We start from the raw sequence: 13186 nt of genomic DNA, 5'->3' as shown, positions 1-13186 counted from the left end.
TGAAGTGACTGCATGGTGTGGCAATAGATGAAATCTTTTTCACACATACATGCACAGGAAAAAGCTGCAATTAATGTCTTCTTCGATTAGAAAAGTTCAAGAAAATGCCCCCTTCATATTAGGATTCAGAATTGAAAATTAAAGGTTTATAATTTTCTAATCAGCAAAGATTATGATATGTAAGAGTTACATGCCTCTAGTCTGTAGGATATGGTAAGTTTGAACTATCATATCAGTTACATTATGCTGGTTTCGAGAAAGTTATGATTTCCTGCTTCTAGATTATGTTTGCTTATCAGAGAGTATTTATTTAATTTTGTTTCTGAGCATTCTTTATAAAATTAATATATAATAATATAATAATTAATATTTAAGATTTAATTAATGTTTGAAATTCAGCTGCTGTAATGTGTATATTCAGTTTGGAGGTGCTAGTTGTTTGATGGTTAATTTGTGATTTAACTGCCTCATAATTTGTAGATCATCTACTGGTAAAATTACTTTTTTAAGAAGCTCTATAGACTTTCATTGCAAGAGCTTCTATCAGAGTCTTTTATTTTGCTGTTACAAGTTATGGGGTGTGTGATGCACAACAGCAGTTAAAAAACATTGTAGTTAAATTCAGATTGGCAAAAAAAAATTTCTCATGATTACTTTCTTGTTCACAATTTATTCAGAATACGTCCATAAGCTAGATTGATCAGAGCAGCTATTGATGGGGCCTCAAAAATATATTGCAGTTATCCATGCACAATGCATAGTAGTGGGATTTATGTTTCTTATTACATTGCCAATAATGTGTTGGTAGCCAGTAATGGTTCTTAATGTCTTAATAAATGATGGCCACCCCTTTTTATTTTTTTTTTTTTTTTTTATTTATTTATTTATTTATTTATTTATTTTTTTTTTTTTTTTTTTTTTTTCAATGAAGATTTCATTTTAATAATAATGTGAGTTCCCATATTAACTTTTCAATGAAAAATGTGTAAATAAATTGAGTTGCCATCACATACTTAATCCTCTCCTCAGACCGGTGAGTTATGGGGATCTGGTTAACACGGAAATATTCAACACCGATTTACAAATGCTTTCTTCTTTTTATTTGACAGTTTTTGGTCATGTAACATTGTAACCTTAAGTAAATGCTATATATTGCTGTTTCTTGCTATGTTAGCAAATAATTTTTGGCAACTGACATCAGACCTTGCTGCATTGATTGAATATTAATTGAATTGACAACTTGGTATAATTGCAGGAAAGGGTATTCTAAATCTATCCTTGCCCTTTTCCCTTCAATATTGGCAAATGTAATGGATTTTCATATAGTAGGTAGATCAACAAATATTAGTTTGTATACTAAAACGTTTGAATATTATCGTTCACAGCTACATGTGACACCAGTTTTGTTACAAAATCTTTACTAAGTTATTCTTTATTTCTTACTAAACATTGCCATCCATGATAATTTCTCCTTGCCTTTGTTAGATTTGAAGGGAAGGAAAAAATGAAGCTTGCATGCAGTTCTTTCAGTATCTTAGTTCACCCAAGTTTTTGACTTGTTAACTGCATATACTTTCATCTTTCTGAACTCTATCTGCTGGTCATAGTGAAATATGAGCTGGATCTGCCCTGCTCGGTTTGGTGGTTGTCTGTTGAGAAGGCTAGCACAATGCTGAATCTTTGGTATTGTGCTGTCAATAAACTGCCCTGTGATTATACCTTTATCAGTCAATTCTTTATTGTCAGGCTAAGTCTTGTTACAAATTCTCTCTCTCTCTCTCTCTCTCTCTCTCTCTCTCTCTCTCTCTCTCTCTCTCTCTCTCTCTCTCTCTCTCTCTCTCTCTCTCTCTCTCTCTCTCTCTCTCTCTCTCTGTAATTAGTTGCAAAAAATATTGTGGTTTTCTGTCAGTGATTACTGTTGTCTATCTTGGCATAATCACCCTCTTTACTTGAAATTTGTAGATTATCAATCAAAAAATTTAAGATCATTGATTCATGTATGCTTTAATGTCACTGCATTGTAATATCCCTTTGTAAATGCTGTACTTTATGAATAAACAACTGAAAGAAACATATGTTGTCTACAGCTTCACAAATCATCAGAGATATTACTCATCATTCCAAGGGTGTTTATGCCAAGATGTGTTCAGTGACTTAGAATATATATGTTTTTGATGATTTGTGAGTTTGAGGCAAATTGTCATCTTACCTTCTAGTAGTATAATTCTCTCTCTCTCTCTCTCTCTCTCTCTCTCTCTCTCTCTCTCTCTCTCTCTCTCTCTCTCTCTCTCTCTCTCTCTCTCTCTCTCTCTCTCTCTGTAAATCTCTTTTTGTCTTCATGAGATATATATTTATAGAAAACATGAATATAACTCAAGTACATTTTTTATGCTAAATATTGATTTACACATTAAATATGAAGTATGTGGATATTCATGTACTATTGATTTTCCAAAAGGTCTGAAAAGTAAAAGAAAACAGGCTATTTATGTTACTATTCAAAAGTTCATTGTAAATGTATGTAAATACTTCATTGTTTGTGTTTTGCACCATCAACAATGACCATTTACTTGGTTTACAAAGCTGAAATATTGTTCACTGCATGAAAATGGAGTCGCCTTTGATGGATTATCATAGAAAAATGTTGCAACACTTCTGCTTGCTGATACCCAAGGAAAGTTCACAAATGTGAGATACGGTATTAGTACAGGTCCTTATCAGCATCATGATAAGCAACACTTATTTTTTCAGCACCTCTTTCCAAGCGAGCTAGAAGAGATGACCGCAAGAGTGAGTACTTCAAAACAAAGGGAGACAAATTGAGTCGAGTAAGACTAAAGTCTGGAACACGCTGGACCCCACCTCGCTCCCCTTTCAACCTCTTCCAGGAGTCACTCTATCATGATCCATGGAAGCTCTTAGTCGGCACTATATTCCTCAACAGAACTACTGGTAAGATTAAACATTATTTTCATTCTAGACTCCCTAGCAATCCATGTATTAGAATGACTTCTTCCTCAAAATGAGGTAACTAAGATAAGTGATTTACATACATGTAATTAGGTGTCAAGTAAAGAAATAGACACAATATCATTGCAGGTGTTGCTATCTTTAAGAGATGTAAAGATTTCAAACTTTTTATGTCATTTGAAGTGTAATAGATTTACAGAGTTGACTAATTCTTTCAATCTTTTCTCTTAAATAGGAGAAGAAGCCCTTGGAAAAAACATTCTTTGGAAGTTTCTAGATAAGTGGCCTACTCCAGAAGAAACCATCAAGGCTTCTTGGGAAGAGTTAGCTGCTGTCATACAGCCTCTTGGACTTCACGAGAAAAGAGCAAAGATGATCATTAGATTTTCAGGTGACTAATAAATATGATGTATTGATAAAATTTTATTAACATAAGCTTCACATATAGAAAAGAAGGCAGCAGACACCTGTCAAAACAATATTTACCCTTAATGCTTCAGGGGATGCTGTCAACTTATCATTAAACTCAGCTGTGATATCTGAATGTTTCCTTATGTGTCTCACAACACAAGGGGGATGGGCAGTCACAGCTTACAGCTTGTCCTTTAAAAGACAACTCTCTTCCGTCACACAAAACTACATGCACCTAGTTATACACTCACCCTTCACTCAAAAATTCAAAATTAGATATGGCAATTCTTTCACCTGCCTTGGAGCCTCCATCTGGAGAGGGAACCTTCTTAACGCCAACTGCCCTAGCCCTTCTATTATCAACTCTAAAGTGTCTTGACACTCTGTGCTTTTAACCAATGAGGTGTTGGGGACCAACATCTCATTGGGCCTTATTTTTAATTGATTTGCTGACCTAGGCTTGTCCCCTCATATATATATATATATATATATATATATATATATATATATATATATATATATATATATATATATATATATATATATATACACACAGAGAGAGAGAGTGTGTGTGTGTGTATATATATATATATATATATATATATATATATATATATATATATATATATATATATATATATATATATATATATATATATACATACATACATGTATATTTGAGCACTACTGATACTCAGCTTTGTAATTTCAGAGGAATACACAACAAAGGATTGGGTTTATCCCAAAGAGCTTCACGGCATAGGTAAATATGGAAACGACTCGTACAGAATCTTTTGCGTTAATGAGTGGCGCAAGATCCGGCCGTCTGACCACATGCTGAATTTTTACATTGATTGGTTGTGGGATAATCACCGACATTTGGGACTTGAGTAGTGTTTTACTCTTCTCAAAATTTGTCCCAACTGAACAAAGTGTGAATTCCCAGTAGTATGTACAAAAATAATAGACTGAGGTGTTTGAGATGTCATGTTAATGCATCTCTCTCATTTCAGAGAAATAATTTTACTGTTAATTAGATAGCTATATTTTTTGTTTAATGCTGTGTCAGGATGTACTTGAGAATGATTATATACAGATGGTATGGCAGTGACAGTTCACTGAACTTCAGTAAAATGGAAAATGAAGTAAGTTCAAGGTTATACACACTTAAGTTGTTAAGAAATTGGTGAATTCAACTGCTGGGTGAAGATTTTAGGGAACAATACTGCACTCATTTATTAGTTGTTACGAATTTGTGGAAAAATATGGAAGAGGCTTTAATCTAAAAATGGTTTTATCAGTTCTTGAATAGAATTAAGAGGAAATATTAGTGTAATTTACTTTCATATGTACCAGCAACTTACTGTTTTATTTTCTTAAGTCATCCCACTATCATCCTTATTTCATCAGAATAACTATAAGTAGCTTCATCACTATTTTCTCATGGAAGGCTCAAATGATTTACCAGCTAAAGATTAATAACAATATTACTAGCAATTAGAACTATGAACTTGTTTGGAATAAGTACTTTGTTTCTAATAATATCTAATTCTCATTCAGGCAGACAATCTTGTGTCAGCAGAATGTATTTGATTGAACCACTCATGGCATTATGTTCTTAGGGGAAAATGGTACCAGTAGAATATGTTAGAACTTTCAAATCAGATTTTAGACATTACTATTAAAAGGTATGCCCTCCAATTGTAAAAGAAATGTTATGCTTGACATGCTGCAACCACGACAATTATGAATTTTTAATCTATAAAGGCTGGACAGTAAAGTTTCATCAAATTCTTATTCATTTATCATTTTCATGCAATGAGTAAAGGTATGATATCTTCCCCACATACACGAAAAGTTATGTATTTTGAAAAGTTATCTTCTGAGATAACTTCTTAGCACTCACCCTTCCAGGCAGTGGTGGGTAGGGGAAGCAGCACATTCCCAACTAATGGACATTCCCCCATTAGGATCACATGAGCATGCAAGTCTTGCTTTACCCAGTGAGTCATCATCCCAGTAAACTTATGACACTACTCATTCCTGGGTTAGTGGGTTGCACTGTAAAAAACAAATGCTACCAACGACCCCTAACCAGCCGTGATAGAGAACTTGACTGGTCAAGCAGACTGCAGATCAGTAAAACTGTTAAGGTTTTGAACTAGTTAAGTACGTTACTCTCATGTTTCGGGGGATAGGAAATAAGTTCCCACTCCAAGCCTTTTGTCCAAGGTAGGTAGCATTTTAGCCTGAGATTAATCCATTATCTAGAGATTTAATCCCTCGTTACCAGCGAGAGCCACTTGGAGACAAGCAACCATGTAACTAGACTCAAAAAGGAGTTTCACATCACAATGGATGACAGCACACAATCTATCTGCTCCGTAAAGGAGTCATAGTTACTCACACACACATATTTATTTACATGCCACTTGAAAAATGTCTAATATTTGGTTTCCACAACATATTTTGAAACTGCGAGCCTAATTGTTTGTATAAATACATGTGGTAGCTAAATGTGTGGTTCCTTGTATCTTAAGCTGATCCCAACATATGAAAATATTGGACAAGGTTTGCTACTGACTCATGGATTAAGATCAGGATATTAAAAGCTTTCTTAAAACTTTATTACAACATGGCACAGGGAAATTTAACATAGTGTTGGCACCAGCAGTGCTCGTGACCTTTTGTGGTGATCGTGGCCTTAAGTTGAGTAACCTTCTTATACCTACGTATTTAATCACTTGCAGTGTGTTTGCAATCATCTGATATGTTGATCTTACAAAATGTGATAAATTGTAGTTTCTCAGCAGATCAAATGGCTTAAAATTATGAAAATAATTGACATGTTACTCAACCATTGGCATTTTAAGATTGTATTTAAAAAGTTATCAGATTAGAATAAAAGAGGAACAGATAAAGAAAGCAGTGTCAGTAGTGATTGGTGTTATACAGTGGAGTAAGTAAGGTTATTGAGTTATACTGTACATGTTTTATTAGATATTGGATACTGTATCAGATTGCAGAGACTTGGGAAAAGTAAAATCTGTATTTGTAGTACGATTAGTATCTGTCGTAGGTGGGACAATAGAAATAGTTGTGCCGAGGGCAGAAGTAGAAGTCATGTGAAAAGCAGAAGTCACTGTAGTAGTGGAAGCAAAAGTCGCTAGAGTATTCGATGCCCAACTTGCTCTTGACAATTTGCTGAACACTTTGGAATAAATTAAGATGATTTCCTCACCATTTCATAGAATGATTTATTATTACATATTTTTAATGATGATGGTGGTGTTACAGGAGGTTGGAAATGATATTCTGTTGCTGTTGTTCATAATACTAAGAATAATCCGTTTGCCTATCAGTCTATCGGTCATACCACAGATGGTTAATGTTACAACTTACTGTCAAGAACCTAAACTGGAAAGTAACAATTTTAAGAAATTAAATTCATGGGACTTTTATTAGCAAATAATTACATGTGGCAGAACTAAACAATGCCTGTACTGAGGACATTGAACTCTATAGGAGCTCAGCAGTAGAGATTGGTGGAATGGAGCACACTTTAATATATGAGCTCAGATGGAGATGTTTTCCTTCAAGCATGTTATGCAGCATTAGTCATATGATTAGTTTCAAGTTTTTATCATTCTTAATTTCACAGAACAGAGATCACTGAATTTATTTATTTATTTATTTTATTTTATTTTATTTTTTTTTTATGGGAGGCGCAGCATTTAGTTTAAAGCGCTTCTGGTCCTCACTATGTGTATTCTCAAATGCTTTTGGGGGCATGTAATTTTCTATTCCTTTTAAAGGTGCTGTGATCATCATAACCATAAAACCATCCTTGAAGTCACAGTAAAAGTAGTCACCCTAGCGATATAGATCTTTCCTATATGAATTGTAGAGTATTATGAAATTCTAAGAAAAAAAAAAAAGGAATGCAGTGGAAGTAGTTAAAATTGTTATCAGACATCAATTTTATCAATATATGGAGACATATCACAACACTAGTACTAACATGAGCTTCTCAAATTTTCACACACACACAGGCACATGCACACTGCAGTATGTATAAATTAAGAACAATTAACTATACCAACTTTATTGCTTACAAAAATAATAAGCATATACTTATCAGATCTATTTGGATGGATTACATAGTGCAAAATTACAGCTCTCATTGTTCCCACATGGTGTCACGCCTCACTGTTTATCAATACCTGTCTGCTCTTTGATAATTTAAATAAATAGGCTGTGTTAACAACCATCATCAGTAACACCCGTGTTTAAAGTCTTGTAAAAATTCTTTTAAAAATTATATAAGTATTTTGTACATTTGACACAATAAGATATCTCACTAAACATTCAGTGGTTTATGATCATTCATGTTGAGAAGGCAAATTCTGAAGCTTCTACATTTACAATAAAACTTTCAAACTCTCATTACTATGTGGAAATTACAACATAATGGGAATATTTATCAATAATAGTAATTACAATAGTATATCTATCATATCTTATCTCCATGCAGAAATAGTGAAACTTAGGGGGGTCTAAACCTCATTTCATATCTTCAAATTATGTTTAGCAAGTTGCATGGAATGCACTGGCAGTGCCCTTCTTACCAAGCTTTGAGACTATAGCCAGACTCTTCTTTCCTACCATAATGATGATGATGATGATGATGATGATAATAATAATAATAATAATAATAATAATAATAATTAGTGAATGACAACAATAATAATTTCACTGACAAAAATGAAATCATGACACACAACTTATAGTAGTACTTGTGACACTTTAAAAACACACCAGTTTTGGCTTTGTCAGTGATTCACACAAGATGCAGACTCCTGCTGAACTGCAGTCATTCAATACTGCATCTTAAGGTTGTTTAAAGCCTAACACTTAAATGCCCTTAATGTATGTAAGACTATAGACGAGGACTTCACTAATGATGTAATGTCCTTTGGTGTGAACTCTCCAAAAATCAGGAAAGCAGTTGTAGATTCTAGGAAGACCTAGTTATTGTAGGTTTCTGTGTTCTAGCTTTACTAGACAGAACATAAATTATTTATCATTTTGTGATGTATTATGGTTTTAATGGACGGAAGATAGTGACAGCTCTGCTAAGTTCTGGCTTTAGTGGACGGACTAAGTTTGGCAATAGCTCTGGCATGTTCTGGCTTTTGTGGATGTTACTACTTTGTCAATTGGTAATTGCAGTTTTACACTGACATTTTATAAAGGGCAATTTTCTATCTATGGTCTTGAGAAAATTCAAGAAACAAGGTTTTCTTGGTTTTCCCTTCTACAGATTACAGTTCTCACATAAACCAACACATGCAGATAAAATGCCTTAGCAAGTATACAAATATTATTTTTTCAAGTTAATGCACCAATAGGTCATCAGTATACTTGCCAACTGTCATAATGTTAAAACATCTTTGTACAGTAAAAGTTGGCAAATTAACAAGTAATGCTGCCATTAAGCACTTGCTAAAACAAACAAGCATCACAAGATATATTTTTGAGCTCTTGTCTATGAAGCTTCTGCTCATTTTTCCGTAACCCGAAGATCAACAATGATCCATTGGACAAGGAATGGCAAGATTATTGATGGTGGATACTGCTCAGTACAGCTGCACAATGTTTGGAGCCTGGGACTGTTTAATAAGCTCATACTGACTCTTGACACACCGGTACATATATATCTGTTGGTAGATGTAATGCGTCATTAAAGAGGTTATAATGAAATCATATTTCATAAGTACAAAATGTGTTTATACAACAAAATTGATGACACAAGTGAACCAAGATTATCATTTATTTCCCTCATACAAAGGCATTTTACTCACATGAGCAGCAGCAAACAGTAGGTAGATGCATGTCCATAGCACTGACAGCAGCTGGCAAAGACATGTATACTTAGTGCCATGAAATATAGTAACAAAAGAATCATAGTATGGTACATTATTTAATGGTGCAAAAGTAGAAACAAACACCATTCAAATAAGAGGGACTCGGGCCCATAGATGACATTCTTCTGAAGAGGACATTCAGAAATATGTAGCTTTTGTAACTATGTATAGATACTTAAACTGTGACATAGGAGAATAACTTCCATTACATTTCCGAGTTCTTGAACCATAAAACTGGAGCACAAAAATGCTTCAATACAGAATCAATCCCGTGAATGAGATTGCATATTTTTGCATCACAGAATACTTACATAGTGGTAATATGATGCTTGTAGCCACAGGGCGAAGGCAATGATCATGAGAATGTAGAGCATGTTCTGTGTGAGCCAGGGTAAGATGAGACCACGGTGGTCCATATTGACACCAAAGATCATCATTATGGATACCGCAATATAGACCATGTAGAACACGATCATGAAGCCTCCAGCTTGTTTCATGGCTATGAAAGAGAACAAGAAATTACGATTTTAGGGCTTGCATGTTAAGCTGGCACCATTAGAGAAAAAAAATATAAACAATAATGAGTAAACTAAATGAACACCTGTTATGAGTAACATTAGTAAGTTTGGTTAATACTGGATCATTAATGATGGGGGTACGTAAGTCACTCACTTGTGTCCACATCAGTTTCAAAAAGGGGTAGAAAGAACTGAGAAGAATCTCCACCATCGAGACAGTGGATGGTGTAGATTATGGAGAAGGTGCTGAAGAAGATAGTAGTGGCGGCGCACGCTTTGCTGCCATCCTCCGTGCTGTCGTAATAATACCACGGTGACCAACAGTTCTTCATGACTGTTCTGGCAGTGTTACTGTCGGCGAGGCTGAAGAAGAATGCAGCGATGAAGAGGATACGGCTCGCCTGGCAGAACACGAACTTCAATCATTGGATCTCCCAGTTGTACCTGGAGTCATTAAATGTCGTATAGTTATGTGTGCGTGTGTATATATATATATATATATATATATATATATATATATATATATATATATATATATATATATATATATATATATATATATATATATATATATATATATAAAGTGAATAATTATATATTCAAATATGTTGCAGAATGCAATCACACCATAGCTATTTAAGATTTTATTGTGCCTCTTTTATGTCGAGTAAAACTATAATACGGTAGTAACACAAGCTGGATTTATGAATCTGATCAAGAAGCAAGACACTATACATATAACTATTTTATCCACGCACTCACACAGAAAGACTTCACAACACTTCGCTCGATTTCAAAACACTTGAAGGACAAAGCAGATTCTGTGGGTATACCTATAGGCAATGAAACCCGTCAAAATATTCATCTATATACCTCACTAATGGTCTATATTTCCTACTTGATTAGATAGTAATTACTTCAGATAACCTTATAAATATTGCAATATGCAATGGTATAAAAAAAAATCATTAGCTCAGCCGGCCTCTTGCATCAAGCACTAGCGAGTGGTGATAGTGGTGATGCATGTTGAATTGCTTACATGATCTTGAACATCACCGTCGGTCCCTCCGACGTAAGAGCGTTCCTCCCAGCTTTGGTATAGAATGTAGATGGAAATTGCACGCCCTACTTGATTTCATGTCGATGACAAATGCAACTACTTAATGTGGATAAATTAGATCCACGTAACATGTAGCTTACACGATAACAAACGAAGCGTTGGTGACATATGAGGGCAAAAAAGTCAATGACATTGTTAGTTCAAGTTTGCCATATCTATCTCCAGGAAGCATTTTTTACCTTGAGTTTTGGGAGTGATTACACAATTTTATTGACATAAGGAAGGGTCTGCGGAGGTCAAAAGATTAATGGCCAGAATCTTCACTATTTTAATCGCAACATAAGTTTGTGAAACTGTATAAAATCACCAAGTAGTGACTAGAAAGAATATGAAAACGCATCATGGTATTAAAGGAGTTAAGAAGACCTGAAGTAATATCAATGTTATATTAGGTGTTGGTCAGCCCTCATCTAAAAATTATGTGTAGCTAGTTTTGGTTCTCATATGAAGGGGAGAATATAGGTCTATTTGAGTCACTTCAAAGAATGGCTGGAAAGATACAAAAAATGAAAAAGCTATTCTATAAGGTATAGGTAGGTAGGTAACGAAAATGAGAGTTTTGAATTTACTACATTCCTTGGAGAGTGGCACAAACAAAATCTCGAGTCATTAATCAGAATAAGTTAATAAAGAGTTCATATCTGCTAAATTAGATGGAAAAAAAAAAAAGCGGTAGGTTCTCACGTGAGTCGTAGGTTGAATGGACTCGCTGAAAAATGTGTGTGTGTGTGTGTGTGTGTGTGTGTGTGTGTGTCCCTTTATTATCGGGGCTAGGGAAGGTGGGATAGAAAAAAATGCACTTCGTAAAGGTTAATTAATGTGTAACGGACATTGGTGTACTGTAGGTCATGTGCATCCCAAAATGATATTATTGTATGTTCATACAATATATCATCATGCTGCACCACTGTTTCGTTCGTAAGTGGCATCCTGCATGATAAAAGTCATGTGCCACCACTTACTGTTAAATCCCTACCCATGCCTATATTTGTAAGGCATTCTGTTATGGATACAACCGGCCGAAAGACTATCACAAGTCGATGCTGAGATCATAAATATATTGTGAACATTTGGGATAGGGAAAGTTCGATTAATAATCACGAAATTAGTAACTTGGCATTGTTGGATAACGGAAGCAGGGACATAGGACGGACAGAATATACTGCAAGTTGTCCAGAAGACCCCACCCTGCCGCCCTCCCTCACAACACACACACACACACACACACACAAGTCCTTCTCACCTCCCATGCTCTTCCCATTCTTCCGGCACGTCTTCTTTCGCTCTTTTTTTTTCCCCCTGTTCACCACAAGTTGCTAACTTTTCTCCGTCTTACCTTTACAGAACATAAATCCCGGGAAATGCTGACGAAAATGCCTTAAAACGTGGAGCTGCAGGATGTGGCGTGGTGTTTGAACCGACTTCGCCCGCTGCTGATCACAGGTGGCGAGTAACCAGGTATCCAATATTTGCATTGCTTTTAGGATGAAGAAAGAAATTCAACCAACCATTATTCTCCCTTCACGGCGTTTGCATGTGATATTATCATTACGAATAGGTCGTTTTATAATGACAGAGTAAAAAAGAGGAAGGAAGGCCCCATCTCTGATGTTGCCATATATATTTACCTGGAATATTTTATGCCTCTCCGTCTCCTGGGAGGTGGCGCCAGCGTCGATCTACTGACACACCTGTGTGACGCCTACCACGAAAATATTCTTTCAACATTAACTGCTACATTTACTTAAGGCGCTATTACTTGATCTTTGGATTTATGACAACGTAGATGATCATTTCTCACAGGAGATAACAAAAAGAAAATCGTAACCTCATGATTTCAAGACATCAAACAACTTTTGTTTGAAGAGTCAAAAAATACTTGAGTCTCTCAAAACACTATCCTCTTTTTTTTTTTTTTTTCCTCAGAGCACGAAGGATTTTACCGGTAACCTGTTTATATTACTACTACTACTACTACTACTACTACTACTACTACTACTACTACTACTACTACTACTACTACTACTACTACTACTACCAAAGGATGCTTCGTGACATTACGTAAGTTAGAATGATTCTTCATTCCCTCCAACTTCCACTCACAGACGTAATTCCGCCAGAGCGATGTTGATTACAACATATGCGTGGGGCACATTCTCGATCAAAGGTTTCGTCGTCTTACCTCAATTACTTCTAGTAGGGTTTAACGGATAATATGAATTGTGTTCCAAATTAATACA

At 35.1% G+C, this 13186-nt stretch overlaps 2 protein-coding genes across 5 annotated transcripts in view; one reads left to right on the top strand and one right to left on the bottom strand.

The window, feature by feature from the left end:
* Nucleotides 1-5178, top strand: part of LOC123515967 (methyl-CpG-binding domain protein 4-like) — a 16035-nt gene extending 10857 nt beyond the window's left edge. For all 3 annotated transcript variants that reach the window (XM_045274920.1, XM_045274919.1, XM_045274921.1), the window contains exons 6-8: nucleotides 2752-2952; nucleotides 3206-3361; nucleotides 4094-5178. In XM_045274920.1, the coding sequence (XP_045130855.1) occupies nucleotides 2752-2952; nucleotides 3206-3361; nucleotides 4094-4275 (539 nt within the window). In that variant the 3' untranslated portion in view covers nucleotides 4276-5178. The remainder of the gene's footprint in view (nucleotides 1-2751; nucleotides 2953-3205; nucleotides 3362-4093) is intronic.
* Nucleotides 5179-7470: 2292 nt separating this feature from the next.
* Nucleotides 7471-12418, bottom strand: LOC123515973. 2 transcript variants are annotated; one of them, XM_045274930.1, is made up of 5 exons: nucleotides 12283-12418; nucleotides 9981-10270; nucleotides 9620-9807; nucleotides 9246-9296; nucleotides 7471-9101 (listed from the first exon to the last, which is right to left on the bottom strand). In XM_045274930.1, exons 2-5 carry the CDS (start codon nucleotides 10156-10158, stop codon nucleotides 9021-9023), a joined length of 498 nt encoding a protein of 165 aa, XP_045130865.1. In that variant the 5' UTR covers nucleotides 10159-10270; nucleotides 12283-12418; the 3' UTR covers nucleotides 7471-9020. The 2 variants fall into 2 exon arrangements, with proteins under 2 accessions (XP_045130865.1, XP_045130866.1); XM_045274931.1 differs by lacking the exon at nucleotides 12283-12418 and adding an exon at nucleotides 12190-12270.
* Between the last annotated feature and the right edge of the window lie 768 nt (nucleotides 12419-13186).

The sequence above is a fragment of the Portunus trituberculatus genome, chromosome 40, assembly GCF_017591435.1.
Source record: "Portunus trituberculatus isolate SZX2019 chromosome 40, ASM1759143v1, whole genome shotgun sequence".
Taxonomy (NCBI): Eukaryota; Metazoa; Arthropoda; class Malacostraca; order Decapoda; family Portunidae; genus Portunus; species Portunus trituberculatus.
Note: the sequence above shows the minus strand (reverse complement) of the source record. Positions and strands in the feature narration are given on the sequence as shown.

Excerpts from the sequence above, each read along its gene's own strand:
- LOC123515973 (XM_045274930.1), bottom strand. The coding sequence starts at position 10,158 with ATGAAGAACTGTTGGTCACCGTGGTATTATTACGACAGCACGGAGGAT. Across the intron at positions 9,808-9,980 it reads TGAAACTGATGTGGACACAA|CCATGAAACAAGCTGGAGGC; the intron begins GTGAGTGACTTA and ends TCTCTTTCATAG. Across the intron at positions 9,297-9,619 it reads AAGCATCATATTACCACTAT|CTGCTGTCAGTGCTATGGAC; the intron begins GTAAGTATTCTG and ends TGTCTTTGCCAG.